Source organism: Tamandua tetradactyla, chromosome 13 (genome assembly GCF_023851605.1).
Source record: "Tamandua tetradactyla isolate mTamTet1 chromosome 13, mTamTet1.pri, whole genome shotgun sequence".
NCBI lineage: Eukaryota > Metazoa > Chordata > Mammalia > Pilosa > Myrmecophagidae > Tamandua > Tamandua tetradactyla.
The window spans coordinates 72,878,362-72,898,278 of record NC_135339.1 but is presented as its reverse complement, the minus strand read 5'-3'; the positions used below and the strand labels follow the sequence as shown (position 1 = coordinate 72,898,278).

The 19,917-nt window shown below is 34.7% G+C and overlaps 3 protein-coding genes across 9 annotated transcripts in view; 1 reads left to right on the top strand and 2 right to left on the bottom strand.

Annotated features, from left to right (window-relative positions):
* The window catches only part of SHOC2 (SHOC2 leucine rich repeat scaffold protein), a 121,298-nt gene extending 120,997 nt beyond the window's left edge, over window positions 1–301 (bottom strand). Inside the window, exon 1 of the mRNA XM_077126008.1 lies at window positions 66–301. The gene's annotated coding sequence lies outside the window, so the exon portion shown is untranslated. The remainder of the gene's footprint in view (window positions 1–65) is intronic.
* BBIP1 (BBSome interacting protein 1) lies at window positions 18–10,946 on the top strand. 6 transcript variants are annotated; one of them, XM_077126015.1, is made up of 5 exons: window positions 18–389; window positions 522–677; window positions 1,327–1,410; window positions 8,367–8,458; window positions 9,173–10,946. In XM_077126015.1, exons 4-5 carry the CDS (start codon window positions 8,413–8,415, stop codon window positions 9,337–9,339), a joined length of 213 nt encoding a protein of 70 aa, XP_076982130.1. In that variant the 5' UTR covers window positions 18–389; window positions 522–677; window positions 1,327–1,410; window positions 8,367–8,412; the 3' UTR covers window positions 9,340–10,946. The 6 variants fall into 6 exon arrangements, with proteins under 6 accessions (XP_076982130.1, XP_076982128.1, XP_076982129.1 ...); XM_077126013.1 differs by having other exon boundaries at window positions 522–685; XM_077126014.1 differs by having other exon boundaries at window positions 522–685; window positions 1,315–1,410.
* PDCD4 (programmed cell death 4) overlaps window positions 10,588–19,917 on the bottom strand; it is a 26,073-nt gene continuing 16,743 nt past the window's right edge. For both annotated transcript variants that reach the window (XM_077126009.1, XM_077126010.1), the window contains exons 7-12: window positions 18,517–18,614; window positions 17,282–17,396; window positions 14,609–14,716; window positions 13,993–14,103; window positions 13,176–13,315; window positions 10,588–11,319 (exon numbers count right to left, since the gene is read on the bottom strand). In XM_077126009.1, the coding sequence (XP_076982124.1) occupies window positions 11,259–11,319; window positions 13,176–13,315; window positions 13,993–14,103; window positions 14,609–14,716; window positions 17,282–17,396; window positions 18,517–18,614 (633 nt within the window). In that variant the 3' untranslated portion in view covers window positions 10,588–11,258. The remainder of the gene's footprint in view (window positions 11,320–13,175; window positions 13,316–13,992; window positions 14,104–14,608; window positions 14,717–17,281; window positions 17,397–18,516; window positions 18,615–19,917) is intronic.

Here is a 19,917-nt window from a genome sequence, read left to right as displayed (position 1 = left end):
CTGTAGCTCCATACGCCCCTCCCATCCCTCCGACGCGCGCACGTCACTTGCTGAGGAAGAAATACCAGGAGGAGCCAGGGTCAGTGACGCTGCCCAGTCAGAATGGAGCATCGGCGCCAGCTTCCCTCTCTGCTCCTCCACGCCGAGTCTTCCATCCACTGGGCGCCGCTGGCTAGCTAGACCACAGAGTAAGCCTCAGGTAGGGTAGAGTGACAACTCCTAACCGGAAGTTGCTGGTGAAACTGAAGCAGCCATAACTGATAATGGCAAGAGGAATTTCCTGGCTTCAAGGCTCAAATGTAACGTAGGCTCACATGTTACCGTTGTCGGGGGCAACAGCTGAGTCGTTTGGAAAGGGATTCATCTGTAATTACGTAGGCCCAAAGAGGGTACGTAAGTGACCAGACACCCCATTTTAAGCGAGTTAATTCGTATTCCGGCCTACCGGGGAGGGGAATGAGGAGGGAGCAGATTTCCTGGCCATTATTTTGACTGAGACATCTATCTGACCGTTTATCTAGGTGGACAACAGTTTAAGACTCTAAAAAAAAAAAAAAAAAAAAAAATCCCTGTCCTGTCCGGAAGTCGTTTCTGGCATTTCCGATGGGATCATGACGGAAGGTTGGGAATAGTCAGCGCCGCACATCCCCCTCAAGGGGCGCCCATTCTCGACCAAGGTACGAAGGTGAGTGTCTCAGGATCCCGACCCGTGGGGCAGGCCCGAACCGATGGTCCCTGGGACACGGAAAGCCGGGAAGGCAATCGGGACTCTGGGCCGCTTCCGCTGAAGCAGGTTTTTTTTTTTTCCGGGTGGCCAGGCGTCGCCCCAAACCCCCATGCTCCTGAGGCTCTTCGTGGGGCGAGGCTGCTCAACTCGCCGCCCTTGCCCAGCTGGAGCCAGCCAGGCGGGGGCGGGCGGGAGCTGGCTGGGCCTGGGCGCGGGCCGTAGGGCGGAGCTCTAGCCCCAGCAAGATGGAGCTCTCGACCACACCCCCGCGAGCTCTTATTAAGTACCTTTACTCCCTGACCTTTGCAGGATGGAGAATTCGGGCACTTAAGGGAATCTTTTTTCCATCCCCAGCCATCAGGAAGAAGGATGGTCCCCAACATCGCAGCAAGACCTCTAAGTCTCTCCTCTCATCCTATCTTCATGTTCTGAATTTTCTCACCTCTCTTTTGACTGCAGTTTGGGACGAAGCCCTAATCCTGCATGTCTACAGTTTATTAAACAATAACCCCTTAATGCTTGTGAATGTTCATAGAAATACCCTATTACTTTTCCGTGGGTCTTCAAGTTCACATTAGCTCATGTAGTTCCTTCTTTAGGCTTGAGTCAAGAACTATCAGTCATCTTGGTAATACCCGGTTGGACCTGTAACGTTTCAGGAAAAAAGCCAGGAGGGCTTTCAGGTAAATTGAAAATCATTGATACCCAGAATACAACAAGGGTGCAAACGTACCTTTAGTTAATTTCCTTCTACTTCCTTTGCTCTCCTGCTCCTGCCAAAGTGAACTATTCCAGTGTCATCCAAGATTAATCACTGAAGTTAGTTGTAGCATCAGTCTTTTGCGATTATGTATCCATGTCCTAGTTATCCTTAGAAGTAATTTCCCTTAAGTTGACTAGAACTTTTTGCACCTCTATGGCGGTCACTATTTTATACAACGGCTCTTATATTCTTATCTTCACTACTGTGTTTACTCCTAAAGAGAATGAATTGTATCAGATTCATCTGCCTCTCACTTTACCCTACATATTATTTTGGTAAACTCTTACAGAAAGATTGACTCTATTGGGTGTCTCCTTAATGCCCAGGACACTGCTGGTTAATTTTTATAGAGCTTCAGTTTATCAGAAGCTCAGCATAGTCCCTGATACTCAGCCTTTTCTTAAGCTTCCCCTCTCACTTTTTCTCCAGAAGTTTTATTAGGAAAATGTACATATATAACAAAGTTGAAAGGATGCAATGAACATTCATATACCCTTCACCTGGATTCAACAGTTAATATTTTGCCATATTTATCTCATCCCTCCCACATTCACACTTTTTCACTATGTCGAACCATTTGGTAATAGAATGCAGACATGTCTTCTTAGGCAGACACTGTTAAGATTTCCAACAATTTTATAAGAATTGTGAAGTTATCCCTCAAAACACAATACCTCATTATCATAACTAAGCAAATTAATAATTCTGTAATACTTAAAATCCAATCCATGTGCAAATTTTCCCAGTTGACCCAAGAAAATATTTTATACCTTCTCTTCCCTAAAATTGTTTGTAACTCTTTAGCCTTAATCTAGGACAGTTTCTCCTTTTTTTTCCTTCCCCTAACATTGGCATTTTGAAGAGTTCAGGTCAGGGGTCATTTTGAATGCTGCACATTTGTGGATTTGTCTGATATATCTTTGTCATGTCTTTTTTGTATAAATCTGAAGTAGGGCTAAAGGCTTGATTAAATTCAGGTTAGCATTTTTGGCAAGAATTCTTCACCTATTCACTTTCCAATGAATGCAACTACCGTAGGTCTAAGTTGCTAGTTAAATTATCCCACTTCTCAGCACATGTCCTCATCTACAGTGTCTGTCAAAGAAGAGTTCAGTATTTAATCTACCTTTCTGTGTGGAGATATGCCCTGGGCTGATAGCATAAGCTGCCTGCCTTTATTAAAGTGTTGATGCTACTCTGCCTACACTTGAAGCTGATGCAATGTAATCAGCAGCAAAGGGCACTGATGTCAGTGTAGTTTCATGAGTTTCAACTCCTGGCACCCTGGGGACTGTTGTTGAAAGATGTGTGGGCTTTGCAGTTCAAATACAGATGAATCAGATGCTATCAAAGCACATACCAAGGCAACTGCTGGCCATCTGGCCACATTCCAATTTAGGCAATGTTATTTTCTCCCTGAAATTCTCTTACAAGTCCTAATTGGTCTTGTGTTTTTTTGATAGCTTCTTGGTAGCTAAATGCAAAGCCTATTAAAAATTGCAAAAGCAAGATTATATTTAACACTTAGTACATTAGGAAAATTCCATCCAATGGATAGAGAAGTGCTTGAGGAATTCATAATTACAAGAGAAAAAGTCCCAAGACTACTGAGCTCATATATTTCTCCTATCCTAGACATATATTTGATAAGTGAAAGGGAAACGATAAAGTGAAAGGGAGCAGAAGAAAATGCTCTGGGAGGGCAGGAACCCTTAGATAGGTATAGAGTTGTTATACCCATCATACTGCAGTTAGTATTGCCTTCCATCATCTGCTTCCTGTGTACAGAAGGAAGTGTGTTCATTTGGGACCATCAAGTAAATTTAAGTACACTCCAAATTCAAGTACGGCAAAATTATATCCTAATTAATACCATAGGTTTTAGAATCAGACCTCAGTTTCAGGCATGGGGCTACTTGCTAGCTGGGTGACACTGGACAGTTTATTCACCCTATACTCCTCTTAGGATTGTTGAACAGAATTAATTCAAATATATGTGAAGTGCTTTAGCCTGAATAGCAAATGGTATGTAGTCTGTGTATGGTAGTTGTTAATAACTTCTAAAGCAGCTCAATTCAGATGCATAAATGTTTATTAAATAAATATTTTTTGAATGAGGGAATGACTCTAAGACAGTGATTCTTCAATTAAAATGTGGGGGAGTTAATTAAAAATTAGAGATCTGGTTGAGTGGATCTGTGGAGAGCCCCAGAAAAATTTATATTTTTAATAATAATCTAGGGGATTTTGATGCAGGTGATCTGAGGATAAGGCTTTGAGAAACAGAGATGAAAGTATCAAACAATTTTATTTCCCTTCCCTTGCATACTGTTGAAATAGCTAACTATCTCAGGTACTGAGATGGTAGAAAGCTCTAAAATACTTCTTTTTTAAAGGTTAATAGCTCACATACTTACGACCATTGTTTATTACTAAATTTTGAGATAGTGAAAATTATTAGAATAGGGCACTCTGCATAAGTAGGGTGTGTCATTTTCTGCTAACTTAATAATAGTATCTGCTATTTGGGTATACCAGAACCAATCACATTATACAAGTTCACCCCAAAACAGTTCCCATTCTTAAAGCATATTTCAAAAATTAGACACCACACATTTTATTCACATGACTCTGAATTAATTAGCCAAGTTGGACATGTTGCAACATTTTTCTACCAGTAGATGCCAGATAAAACAGAATAGAGTCTACTGTAATTTCCAACTATATGACATATAATGTTACTTGGCATTTCCATATGAACATTATCAATCCAAATTAAGCACTCTGCTAGCATGGGGGGCTGTTACCTGAGTGAATGAACATTACCACTTTGTATCTGCTGATAAACAGTTATTACTGGGCTTCCCCTTTCACCTTTTTCTCATATTAGTTTTCATTCGTAAATTGAATATCCTTCTGAAAATCATCATTCAATCAAACCACAAGTCCTGAATAAGAGAAAAGATTAAAAAATGTTTTGCTACTGTTCCTATTGTATCTGCCACCCCTACCTCAACTCTGCACTTAAAAGACATTTGCTTAACAAATATTCACAAAAGAACAAGATCACTTTTTTGTGCCTCCTTCAGTTTCCAAAGATTGGACTTTAGTTTCTCAATGTCCATTTGTAATCAAATAAGAGTTTTGGCATACAATATGCTACAGTGGCTCTATTTTACTGAAGGTACAAAGTCAGGTGCCTGCACTGGCCAGTTAGGTAAGGTAAAGGGAAACAACAATAGGCAGTAGTGGGACTGGAGAACTTGAGAAGACATAGTCATTTAAATAGAGTATCATTTCCCAGTCCTAGCTGAGTTTAGCAATGTGAGAATGTGGACCTGGTGTTGATTTGTCAAGAGAAGCTGAAATTTAGATATTACATGAAATCTGATTTTTAAACTTTGGTTCAAATTCTTTTTAAACATCTAGCAAGCCAGACAAAACATACACAGTTTTATAGGACCAACGGCCACCCCAGTTTTATAACCTCAGAGTTTCTTACATGAAACATAATTGATGCTTTAATTGAGAATCTCAAAGTGCTTTAGAAATGTTTTCTTTTTACCTTATTTCAGATGTATTTAATTCTCAAGTTAGGCAACAAGTTACGTGTCGCTGCCATAAAAAATATGAGACAGATTTTTATGTATAATCACTTCTATTCCCTAGACTACAAGTTGAAAGGTTTTTACTCTTTGTTGCACACTTAAAAGTTGTTCATATTTTCTTAACCTTGAATTATACTGTGAAATAAGTTTGTTTTATTACATAAACATATTTAAGAACACAATTTGCCAACACATGCTGTTTTAAAAATTAGAAGTAAAACAGGTCTTTAAAACAAAATACCTATAAACAGGTCATACTGCTTATAGGTACCATGGTGGTTATAAGGTTTCAAAGAATTTAGAGTTGGAAGATACCTTAGTGGCAAGGCATTGATTTAATGTTTTCATGTTAATTATCTCAGTTAATTCAAGAAGCATCTGAGACTGGTAAAAGTTTCATTTTACAGATGAAGCAGAGGCATAGAAAATTAAGTAATTTGTTTAAAGTGAGTCATCTGACTTCACATCCTTCTTTCAACTACTACATTGTACATGCATGCAAATGTTAATCCCTTTTCACCACCTACATCTCTTCCCCTTCAGCCCCCCATCTCTCCATATCCTTCGTGAGTGATTATATTCACTTCATAGTGTGTACTGCTACATCATTGACTGTCTCGGCCTCCAGACCTTTTTACCTTCCTATTAGACTTTCATACTTAATGTAACTCTTCTCTTTACCCTCCTCTTCCAACCTGTTGTATTCCTGACCTGAATTAATACCCATACCATCCATTCACTTGTTAACTTCAAATCTTAGCCATCCTTTGTCATTTCCCTTATCAACCAAAGAGTAATGGGAGAGGAGGATCCCATTCTCTTGTATCCTTGAATACCTCTTTTATCTTTTCTCCGCTTTATGCCTTGTCCCTTCTGTCACTCTCATCATCTTACCTAAACAAATATAATAGTTTTCGTACTGATCACCTTGCCTTTAGAAAGCCCCAAGTTTAGTAGTCTGTTGATCATTTTTATTTTTTGATGAGATTACCATGTGACTTTTAACATACAATGTAAGCAGTTCAAAGACTGAACAAAACTTTTCCCATTCCCATTCCAGTGCTTAGTCTGTAGAAACAAGAAACAGAATTGTAGCCATAAATAAATATGATTGAGTTTTCCTGTGAATTCTACATTATTTTAGACATCAAGCTACTGAGTTTCTCCTTTGGCCCATATATCCCTAATGTTACATATCTCACCTGACCAATAAGAAAGTACTCTAGGCACAGCCACAGTTGAGCTTGTTACACCAGACAGAGCACCCATGTTTGGCTTAATATTAGCAGGTCAAATGAGAGAAGGATTTAAATGCCCCTTTTGAGCTCCCAGGGCAGTTGATTGTCAAGACAATGTAGCCCTGCCAGTGCTGGTCACCCAACACTTGTTTATTTTAGCCCTTCCCTTCCTGTTTCTCTCCTGTGGATGCCTAAGGGGGCCTAGGAACAAGAACCATCCATAATAATGCAGACATTCCACCCAGACAAGAGACAGCTAGGATCTTCCCCACACCAGACCCAACCTACTCCATACCAGGCCTTTGGCCCCACACCCTTTCCAGTAACAATGGCAGCTTAGTGAAACAGAGAACTGAGGTTTGGTAGAACATGAAATTTTATTGTTTTCCTCCGGTGAGATTTTGGATGTCAAAGAGGTATGGATGGGAAAGAAAGCAAAAGACAGTAATTTAATTCTGAGTAGCTGGAGTAGGTTAATCTATAAAAACCAATTATTTGTCAGCTAGCTCATCCACCATTTTAGCACTTTGGTAATACATAATAAAAATTTTTAGCTGCTATGCACTTCCTTCACATGTATCAAAACCATCCATGTCTTCTCCTCCCTTACAGTGGCTACCTTATCAGATTTGCACCAAATAAGGGCCTAATAGATATTTTTATTTTGATAACTTTACTGGATAGCCTATGTGTTCTTTAATATAGCTATATTACAGGGTCTGCATTATTATTAGTTTTCAAGGTAATCTGAAAAAAAAAAATAGTAATGATCACTAGGTATCACTGTAAGGTCCAAGTAACGAGGTAAAAAACATGGTATTTACCTTAAATTCCAGGTACTTCACCTTCGCTCCCTAATAGAGCAATGTAGGGCAAAGTTTAATGACAGAGGTCTGGATACTGAATAGAGGTTCCACAGGAATTTATTTGGGGTAACTTTCCAGAATAGGAATTTGAACAAAAGAGGGGCTTGGTAGATGGAAAGCAGGAAGCTTTTATTAGGAATGTCATAGTAGTAGAGTGGGAATAACTAAGATGAGAAACAACTTCCCTTGATTATAACTAATTTGCAGTGGGTGGTAAAGGCTGGCACCAAGCCAGCGTCACTTTATAAATAATAAATCTTTCTTCTGTGGTGGTGATGTTGTGAAAGACCCATGGTGAGCTTACAACAGTATGGTGAAATTTCACAAAACGGGTGCGGCTGTCTGGAGAAACATCTGTGTTTAAAAGGGATCAGACTGCAAATTACAGTCCAGAACACAGTTAACATAGAGCAGTAACATGGAGCAAAAGTCATTGGCCAAAATGCATATATGCTGGGATATCCATAACAAAACTCATGAATGTATACACTGACACTTGAGCACACAGTATATCTCTGTATTGGAGGAAAATAGGAAACTGAAAGCATACCTCCTTTCAGTTCCTCAAAGTTAACTCCAATAGTTTATGTTGCCTCCTCACTCAAGTCGCAGCTACAAAACCAGTAACTGATTCTTAGGGTGATTTTATCATTAAAGCAAAAGGATTAAAAGTAGAAACCAGCTGTTAACTATTGAGAGAGGTGGGAATATTAGGAAATTGCATACTAGCTGCTTTTCCAACCTAGCTGCCGCGCCTCCTAAAGAGTGACCATGTTCTTTGCGTCTCCCACCATACTGGGGAGATGCTAACAGTGAACCAAGACAGCAGCATCTAGGTGCCTTTGTTTTTCCTCAGCTGATAGTTGAAAATTATCTTTAGCTAAAAAACTAAAACCCTACTATTTTTCATTAAAGGGGGGTGGGGTGGGATTTTTTTACACCTAGCTTTTACAGTTAACACCGTCATTAAGTAATAACTGATAGGAGATTCTAGATGCACACATAAACTGTCTAAACCTTGTTCCAATGAAATTAATAGGAAAATTATGCAAGGATAGGGTATTTTCCATAAGAATTGTGATTTTACTTAAACTACAATGAAAATGCCTCAGGCAATATGCTCTGGAAATTCATTTTTGAATAATAGTTGATTTCTCATTAAAGGAACTGTATCCAATACTCCAAACTCACTGTATTCAACAATTCAGATATGGCAGAAGTGAAGTCAATGTTCCGGGAAGTTCTTCCAAAACAAGGTATTTACTTCCACAAATACTTAGGTAATAAAACATTGTAAGGACCAACAAAGTGATAGGTAATGTCACATGCATAACAGGCTCAATAGCTAAACATCTGTAACTATTTTGTGTTCTATATGCCTACTTCACTGTCCACTACAATTCTTTCATGAATAGGCTGTAAAAGGAATCCATCACTTCTTTTTCCAGTAAAAGATGACAACTGGGGGAGAAATCCTGTTATATTCAAGACTGCATATGAAATTTTCAATGAAAGAAGTTAATGGAATTCACCATAATATTAAATATGGTCTTAAAGTGGGGAAAGAGAAACCTAAATTAATAGGGAAAAGAATTAAAATTAGACATTTGGAAATTTAAGTATTCCTGTTAAATTACCATACTTTGCTATATAAAGATTTTTGTACAGTTTTTATTTCTTCAAAATTTATTTCAAATTAGACATTTGACCCAAAAAGTTGGGTGTCTCATAGTAGCCTCTGGTAAAAAGTTCAAAACTTGCCTTCCTCAGAACTCAACAGGATCAAGAAACTCATTTCTAATGTGGTGACTATGATAGTTCTGATCCCACAACTAAACTTAGTCTAAGGAACAAGAGATTTTTATTGACAGTGGATTAAATTTTTAGACATCCATTCTGGCTGCAAATCTAAACCACCAAATTACTAGGGTTGTCTTGATGAATTAATTCTTATTTCTTGTTATATTTAGGACAATTGTCTGTGGAAGATGTAACCACAATGGTGCTGTGTAAACCCAAACTTTTACCCTTGAAATCTCTGACTCTGGAAAAACTGGAGAAAATGCAGCAAGCTGCACAGGATACAATTCGCCAACAAGAAATGGCAGAGAAGGAATCACAGCAAAGAACCGACTGAATGATGATTTGGCACTTCCACGAGCACCCCACCAACTATTAAATAACTAGAAAATAATATGCTGAAAATAGTATTTGTTGATAAAACCAATAGTATTCATATAAGTGATACAAAATACCCAAGACTGATGAAACCTATATTGTGAATTTTAAAATGTTGGTTGCTGTTGAACACAAAGCTTTAAACTAAATTTTACAGTTTACCCAAGTGTTTAGAACTGCAAATTTTTATTCAACATTCCTATTGCTGTCAAGTTTTATGGATAACATTCTTAGGCACTAAGTATCAAAATGCAACTTTCTGTTTACAGAGAATCAACTACACCTCTATTAAAAACCTACATTTGAAGATACATTCTAATCATGAATAAGGTGTTCATGTTGGGCTTTTATGTTACCTAACATAATATTTTACTAATTTTATGCATCCTATCATGTTTAAAGCTAACTTGCCTGACTGATCCTAATCAATGACAAAACTGTTTTCTTAAACAAATTTGATTTTTAAAAAACCCTTATCTATTCCATATAGTCTCCTATATTCTTAGTTTTATTAATTTTTTTAATTATATGGCTATCTTTACCTTCCAGGTATCAAACAATTAAAAACCTGAAAATGATTATTATAATTATCTATATAAAACACAGTAATGTGAACTTTAAAGAACTCGTGAAAAATATTTGAAGTTAAGTTCAGCCTTTTAGCTCTAAAAGACTATACTTAAACCTATAATAGGTATATTTCTAAGCATACCTCTGTAAATTCTGACTATAATTCTAGATTGGTTTGCAGTAGTCAATAATAGACTATTTAAATTCACACAGGCCTTGAGGCCTTGCTGAATAATTAGGCTCTACAAAAGATAGATTAGAAATGTGATCATTCTTTAGATCACTGTTATTTATTCATAGCTAGTATTATTGTCTCAGACACCGGTAATGTAAAAAGTTGAGTATTTGAAGAATAATTTTTATAACACTAACATTCAGTAATGGACTTTAAGAATAATGAAAGATATTACACAAATTTTAGAAACTTCATTAAGCTCTAGATATGATCAGTATACACGAGACTTAAATATGCATGTGTTTTTCCCTAATATAATATTAAAAGAATTTATTTACTGCTGTACTTTTGATTTAAATGCTTATTCACTAGATTCAAATGTGATTCTTTATATGATTTAAAATTTGCTGTGTAAAATAAATTTTAAGTTTTTAAAAAGACCTAAAATAAATGCACTTCCAATAAAGAATCAACACTGCTTCACATATTTTATTTTGTCATACATTCTTCTAAAACTGGGACCATTTTTCCCGTTTTGTAGAAAAATAGATGTTCCAGCCACCGTTTACTTAACTGTCTAGTCTTTAAGACCAATCAATATGTTCCCTGGAAGATGAATAAGTCTCATGACTAACTCATTTTCTTAAAATTCTTTAAAACAAAGAAATAACTTGTTTTTACTCCCAAAGCACAGTATTTCAAGAGCAGCAGCCAACATGGGGTTTTAGCAGCTTAACTTTACCCCCTAAATAAAGCTTTGTATAAACCAGTGATTTTACTAAAAAAAAAACACTGTCCTTGAAAGAAAGGAGTGGCAGTCAGACATCAATGCAAAACTTGGAATGATTAGGTCATAAACATGGCACTTATAAAAGGTAGCTTATTAGAATATCCCACTTAAGAAGTGGTTACTTTTCAGACCCTCCTTCACACCCTCAAAAAAAAAGAATAGAAAAGAAAAGGGACAATAAAACAAAAAACTTCCTTAAAAAATTTCCCTTAAATGTAAGTTTACAAAATTTCGGAAATGCCTTGTACCCAAAACAAGTGCTTAAAAAAAAAAATCTGTGCTAACAACTCTTACAATTCAGATACATATTTTATAACATCTAAGACTGCAAAAGTTCTTGTATTCAGTAGCTCTCTGGTTTAAGACGACCTCCATCTCCTTCACTTACAAAGCGCTTTCTGCCCCTGTAATGAGAAGAACACAAACATGAAACATACAAATTCTGACTACAATCAACAAAGATAACAAAAACAACAAAAACTCAGTGTCTTTTGGTTAAACATTAAGCCTTGGCAGGTTTTATTGTTTTCAAAAAATGAAAAAATAAATAAATTTAAAAGGGTGGGCAATGGTGGCACAGTGGCAGAATTCTCTTCTGCCATGCCGCAGAGACCTGGGTTTGATACATGGTGCCTGCCCATGCAAAAAAAAAAAAAAAAAAAGTGAACCTCTAATTCCTTTCAGCATTTACTTCTCCGCTATACATCCAATGTGTAACATATCAAATGAACAACTAAATATGAGATTTTAGTGAAATAAAAGCTTAATTACTGAAATAAGTTCATAATCCAAATGGAGCCATATGTTAAAAATTATTAGATACTTAATTTAGAAATTTAATATTTATTTCTACCATATTATTAATAGTATTAATTCATGAGCTGAAAATAGGAAACACTAATGTGATTTGGAATTATGCAAATTGGAGCTATAGAACATATTAAAATATGCATGTTTAATAATTAAAAAAATTTTTTTTCTCAACTGCTATACCTGAATGTGGAAAAACTAATCAGAACACAATTAATTCCAGTCTATCCTCCAACTTGGGATGCTTGCTATTTCAAATTCAAGAAGTTTTTCTTGATTCTTGCTCTACAATATGACTACACTAAAGCTACATGTAATAACAACAGCCCAGGAGGAACAGCTTACCAGTAGCCTAAAGCAGTAAATGGAAAACAGTGCTTGGGCAGGATCAGTCTTTCTCTAATTCCAGACTAACATACACAAGCATGTGAGTCCACACACAAACGTGTACTTCAACAGAATAAACAAAAGGTAGAGAGTAAAAGAAAACTGTATGGCATACACAGAGTTTTGGTATCTTCTTAAGTGACCCTTGATAATAAAGTCATAATGAGGAAAAAAGACTTTTGAGGAGAAGCTGATAAATTTTTTTTTTTTTTTTTTTTTTTTGGTGCATGGTCCAGGAAAAGAACTCAGGTCTCCTGCATGGAAGGCAAGCATTCTACCAATGAACCACCCATGCACAAAAGAACTTTTTTTTTGGCATGGGCAGGCACTAGGAACCAAACCCAGGTCTCCAGCATAGCAGGTGAGAATTCTGCCACTAAGCCACCATTGCACCACAATGCCTCAACAGTTAGACTGTACCTGCCATGCTGGAGACCCGGGTTTGATTCCCGGTGTCTGCCTATGAGAAAAAAAAAAAGAAGAGAGTTAGACTATAGTATTACAAATGTAATAGCTCCAAAGAATAATACACACACACACACACAGACTTTCTTGTGAGAGAAGATCCAATTAGTCCCAATTCTCCACCCTTGAAAGGCAAGGGAAGTTACATGGAAAACAGGAAAGAGCCTAAATCTTTGAAGTCAGAGAAAGTCTAGACTGAAAGTTGGCCTTTACCTTTTATTACCTGTGTGACCTCACAAATGTACATTACACCTCTCTAAGCCTGTTTTCTCATTTTATTGGTGATAATACCAACTCTGAAATAATACTTAAACTACTTAGAATGGAAACAGAATCTGGCACACATAACTGCTCCACAACATTAGTTTCCTCTGGTGAACTGGACTTCAAAAGATATTTCTGTATAGTTTTATAAGGGGACAACACAAGCTTCACCCTTGTTTCCCTATAAACACAAAACAGATGATTCTCACTCTTCACTGATTTAAGGGAAGATATTATTAGTTTTCTGACAGAGCTGGAATAACAGAAAAGTATCTTAGTTTAGCCTCACCAAGCATCTCATCTGGTATTTTATGTTGAAAACGCAGTAAAGTACCTTGAAGGACAAAGATCTCTGAGTTGTTTGGAAATTATTCCTGCCTGAAAACATTCTTCAACAAATCGCTCGAGCGCAGAGTATGAATGTGGGACATCGAGATTAATGTCTGGAATTTCACTGTAAATTCTTTCATAACCCTAAAACAATAAAATTGTATACTTGTTAGCCCATATAAAATATATAACTTCATATAACATAATTCATCATTATATGCCATCATTCTATATTTAGGGCCAATTGTTCATATGGTTAAACTGAAGTCAAATTTGAACCTCAGGAGAGAAAATAAGTACATTGGTTCCAGAATATTTTCCTTAAAACTGTTTCTCAAAAAAAGCTGCAGGGAGACATCAGACATTGGATATTCAATATTAGTAAGCATCATATAAGCTTTTCTTCCATACCTACTTATCTAAATACATTTACTACCTTTTTCTTTTAATATAAAAGGCAAGAACCTCACCAACATTTCAACAGCGCATACAATTTTAATAGGAAAACTAAGTACTTTAAAATATAATCAGTAAAGGTACATTTCTCCCTAGATATAAAATACATATTATCATATCTTAGAAGTAGCATACCTTCCATGAGGAAGAACACACAATAAGACATTCAAAAACACATAGAGAAAAAAATTGAAGTGTTACTTTCCAAAAACTGGTAGCAAGAGGTTTAAACATATATCCCACTCCCTCACAAATAAACCTATGCATAATAATTCTACTTATAAAAGTTTAAACTCATAATCTTTACTAAATCCTATATGTTAATGTATAAGCCTAAAAAATATTCAAAATAATGTTTTACTTACTCTTTTCATCTGGTCTATAGTAATGGTAGAAGACTTCCAAAGAGATTTTAGTAAATCCAAGATCATTTTAAAGGTACTTTCTCCAGTTGACTCTAAAACCATTATAATAGCCTAAAAATTGAATGAATCAATCAATTTTTTGGTCACTAATTCATTTAAGAAAGAAAGTGCTCCTAAAGTGTATTAGAACTGTTTTCCCTAATATGTAACTATAATCATTACAAAAATTTAAAAACAACCTTCTCTTAAAATTTTCTTTAAAAAAGATGTTAAAGAAGCATTAAGTTGTTATAGTTCAAAAAAGAACACAAATCTCTGCCTCATATTTACAAAGGATTTTAGGCAAAATTCAAAGGGTTATAAGCTTAGTTTTTACATTAAAAAACATGCCTTCTTCACTTAACGAGGTCTTTTACAACCTTCAATTTCATTTTACAATCGCAGATTACTGTTTTGGAATATGTATCTTATAAATGGTCCTCATATATTAAACCTCTTGCTAATCCCAGTATATTTTAGCATAATCGTCTATACTCATTTGAATCTTCAAAACTATTTGAATCTTAAAAAAAAAGGGACACAATTATCTTTGGAATATCTGTCAAGGTAATCTTACTTCATAGACAAGCTCATGGTGAAAATGAGGTACTTCCAGTTCCTTAAGGCAGTGTTCAGCTTCAGATATGTCTCCAGAGAGTAAATATTCTTTCAGCAGCATATCCATCTATTAGATTTTAAAATTGAGATGTGTTAGAATTCCTGATTTTTAAAAAAATATTTTTTGCCTAAGGGATTATTTACCCTCATCCCAAGGAAACACATCATGAAGAAGCAGGTTGCAAAACAGGAAGGAACTGCTGTCTAGGAACATGTAGACTTGAGATGGCACTATCACCATGGATTTTTTTAATAATTAAAAAGTGCACCCCCCCCCAAAATAAATAATAAAAGAAAAGAAATATAAGTTCCCAACACACACATGGTTCATAATTATGAAGAAAACGCAGTGCTTCAGTGTGTCTTAATAATCACCAAGGTCTATGAGTAGGCTTATGGTTTACATGGCCTGGGCTGTGGTAATACTTCAGTGCTCACTTAAAAAAAAAAAAAAAAAAAAAACCAGAAGATTTTAAATACCACTAGAGGGCACTAACTGAAAGTCTCAAAATAAAATTTTAAAATACAGAGTCTTTCATTTTCATGAGGATGACCTTAATAATGCACTGGGAATCAAAAATGAGAGATGATAATAGCCAGAACAAAAGATTTCCATATATCTCCCCTTTAACCTAGAACTTAGAATTTGAAACCCAGTATCTCAAAAGTTCATCAATAATTCAGCAAACTTCAAGTTGTAGCTAAAGGGGAAAGTCTCCTATTCAAACTTGTACAATAATATTTATCGCTCCAGAGAACAAGTGAGAAACGTCTTTTAGCATAGGAACTTCAACTAAGAATGTTCTTCTCTATACTATTAAAATCACCTTTGCACCTAGAAGGAACTCAAAGAACACTGGCTCACTGAACGAAATTTCATTTAAGTATCCTCTACTTCCAAATTATACAATGTATTTCATAAAAGATAAAGTAAAAATGTGGTTATTAGAATACACTGATGAATATTCCTATTATCATACTTTAAGAAACCATAGCATTTTAATAGTTTTCATATATTATAAATTCATGTATTTATTATTAAAATTACATTATTTAGTTTTAATATTTGTTACATAGCTTAAGAAAGTATTTTAAATATTTTCCACTGGGTTCTATATATTCTTGAGAATGATAAATTACAAATACATGTATACATTTGTTAAAGTACTCTTTGTCCAACCCATTCTTCCATGTAAAGATAAATGAAAATTCAAATAATGTCAACCTCAAACTCACATATTGGTAGTTTTATTTCAATTTTTATCTTGTCCATTTTTTACTGAGATATATTTCATATACCATAAAACAGTTTGGTAGTTGCTCAAAATATTAACATTGAGGACACTGTCATCTTAACAGGGTGAAGTCTGCCATTTCATAAACATGAAATATCTTTCCATTTATTTAGGTCCTTCTTAATTTCTTTCACCAATGTATGCAGTTTTGCATGTACAAAACTTTGCACTGATTTTGTTGAATTTATTCCTAAGCATTTTATTGTCCTTGATGCCACAGGAAATAAAAGAAACATTTCCTTAATTTTATTTTTAGATGATTCATTGCTAGTGTAAAGAAACAGAACTGATTTTTATACATTGATCTTATATTCTGCAACCTTGCTGAACTTCTTTGTTAGTTCTGTCTTGGGGTTGTTTTATTTTGGTGGAGTCCTTACAATTTTCTATATACAAGATCATGTCATCTGTGACTAAAGATAGTTTTACTTCTTCCTTTCCCATCAAGATACCTTTTCTTTCTCTTGCCTAACTGCCCTGGCATCCTGACATTTTCATACCTCAATTTTTAAAAATAATTCTCTAATTTTTAAAAATCAGATATTGCAATCACAACACTGCAAACATTGATTGATCTTTCTTAACACATAAAAGCAAAAATGGTCAAGCTCTAAGTATATTTTAAGCTCTTTAACACTCAAACTAGGGATAAATATCATTAAAAATCAAAAGTGTAGTCACATGAAAAGATTATACTCAAAACGAGAAGCATATAAATTATAAATCTTCTAATTACAATCCTTTTCTTAAAGATTTGCAAATAAGATTAAATTTCTTTTGGTTTCTTGTTATAAAATATCACATTACAGCCAAAAAAAAAATCCATAGGGAATAAATCTAGCATTTTAATGCAACAAATCAATTACTTTTTCTTTGAAAGCGTGCACATCAGTACTGAATTCACCTCACTAAATCCACCACTCTGACTTTACCTTAGTGCTCCTAATTCTTAACTTATGATCTGAGACCAAATAGTTTCAAATTGTTCATATAAAATGGATATTTGATAAATAACTACAAAATGGAATGCCTTATTTCAATAATATCTGAAAACTTTTTAAAACCAATATAAGAAAAAAAGAGGAGGCATTCCTTTGAAGTTCATATGCACAGCTCTCTTTTATTTGACCTTTCTTTGACCTTTCTTTTATTTAACTTTTTAATAGTTTCATTTCTAAGTCAGGGAAACAGTAAATATTTAGTACATAATTATTGTATGATTTACGGCAAAAAGGTATAAATATAATTATAAAAGGATCATTTGAAATTTCCATTTACAGCTATAAGACTGAACTTAATTTCTGTACAAAAAAATAGCAACTAGCAAGCACAGTTACCTCCTTGACAAGGCGATTAACAGACTGCTGTCCACCTCCAGAACCCCATACACTGTCTTTACGCTTTCCACCTTTAGACATACTCAGGAGCACAGTAGCCTTGTCCAGAGCAGCTCTACCAAAAAAAAAAGTAGATCAAATTCTTATCTACTTTCAGATCTCTATTAACATGGTTGAGGTTTACCAAATTATAAAGTTAACAAAATCCTGTATATGCTAAAAAGCTTCTAGATAACATAAAAACATAAAATTCAAAACTTTTTTTAAAACCATTTTTAAATTATCATTAGAGAAGTTGTGGGTTTTCAAAACAATCATGCATAAAATACAGGATTCCCACATACCACCCTATTATTAATACCTTGAACTGGGATGTGGTATATTTTTTATAATCAATGAAAACACATTTTTATAACTGTAATAAAACTATTTTTCAAAATAAAAAGTCAGGAGTAAAAAAATGTTGATTCTCATATTAATTTTCTCATGCTAACATTACTTCCATTTTTCAGTCAACAAAAATCAAGAGAAAAAAAATCAAGAGAAACTATGAAGTAATTGATTTACACTAAGAAAGAACATTTCACATAAAACATTTACCTTTTCACCTAGGGAGCCTTCTCACCTAGGGAGCCCATTTCATTATTACCTGGAACAGCCTTAAAATTTTAATTTAATAGGTAGGCCTGAGAGAACCTAAGACATTGCTAAATCCAAATCTAAGTATCCAAGAAGTTCTGAAAAATTATGTAGCGTAACTTCCAAATACCACATCTAGCTTACAATTAATTGAGCCAAAGAACAAGAGTGAAAAAGACACTGTTTCCTAAGAATTCTATAGTAAATAAAGTCAAAATAAAATTGTGAATAGGGCTCTTTTGTTAAAATTGTCTTCCTTATTTGTCTTATTGGAATATTAAATAATTATAGAATGTTAGAACTGGAAGGGACCACAAAGAATATTCTAAGTCAATCCTTTCACATAAATAAAAAACTGAGGACTACAGAAGAGCAGCTTTGACGTGAAAGCAGCTAATGGTTTAGCTAGAACCCAGGACTTCTAAACTGTCATATTATCCTCTTCCAACTAAATCATGCCACGGTTGCTCAATTTTATTTTAACAGCAGAGAATACAGACAACTGGTAAGTTCTGTCCACAATGTCTGGACAATGCAAGCAAATGTCACTTCAAGAGAATTCTGAAGAATTTCCCCTCATTTTGAAATTTACTTACCTAGCCTGTACACAATCTACAGTTCCTTTATAACTATCAATATAGGTATTACATAAAATTCCATCTCCAACGGCTCTGGCAATAAACTGGCCCACCAACTGCATAAGAAAAAAGAGCTAAATAAAAAATCTAAAATAAACTTTCATAGGACACAATTTCCAAATATATAAATTATGAAGACTAAACTACATAATCAATACCTAAAAGATGTGTTGAATTATTCAACAAATATCTTGCTAATACCTACTAATTACGCTTGGCACACACTGACATCTTAAACTTCAAGTTAAGATTATAAGTGCCACCAGAATGGGGGCTATGTCTTGTTTTGCTCACTACTGAATACCAACACCTTGTACACTGCCTGATACACAGTATATGAACAAAAACAGTTTTATCAAAACACTGATTAAAGAACTTCATCTTAAGGAGGAAAATGTTGTGTAGAAATGTTTATCTGAAACTATGTTCACAGCATTATTTATTATAAAAGTTGGATATAACTTTAGTGTTCAACAATAAAGATGTGGCTAAACATTAAATAAATAAGATGGCATAGTATATAGCCATAGGGAAAGATATTCACCATATTTTATGGAGTGAGGAAAAAAATCAAGCCTGCAAAACAGTACATATAACCATACACTGATATATATCCACAGAAAGCAGAATGGAAGGCTTTATACCAAAATGTTAACAATAATTATTTTTGCTAACTGCTTCCTTTTGACTGTCTATATTTTTCAAAAATTCTATAATAAACAATGAATTTACATAATCATTTTAAAGTATGCTGATTGCTATAAATAGAGAAAAAAGTCCATGTTTGAATCATAGCTAAAAACCTTACACAGACTATTGTCTGTCACAGAAGGTATAATAAAAACTGCATTTAGGAATTGGCCTGTTTGTACTCTTATTTCCAAATTAATGTTTAAATAAAGTGCTCCTACCTTGGCTAAAAATTTTAATCAATGCAATAGGAACAATTTCACACATTTCAATTTCAAACCAGAAAGTCATACCATATGCAATACAGCATGTGTTAACCTATGATAACCTATAGCTGACTGCTATAAATAGAGAAAAAAAGTCCATGTTTGAATCATAGCTAAAAACCTTACACAGACTATTGTCTGTCACAGAAGGTATAATAAAAACTGCATTTAGGAATTGGCCTGCTTGTACTCTTATTTCCAAATTAATGTTTAAATAAAGTGCTCCTACCTTGGCTAAAAATTTTAATCAATGCAATAGGAACAATTTCACACATTTCAATTTCAAACCAGAAAGTCATACCATATGCAATACAGCATGTGTTAACCTATGATAAAAGTATAAGGCTTTCTAAAAGTATGAATCTTGTACAAACAGTATAAGGCTTTGAAGACAGAATCTAAA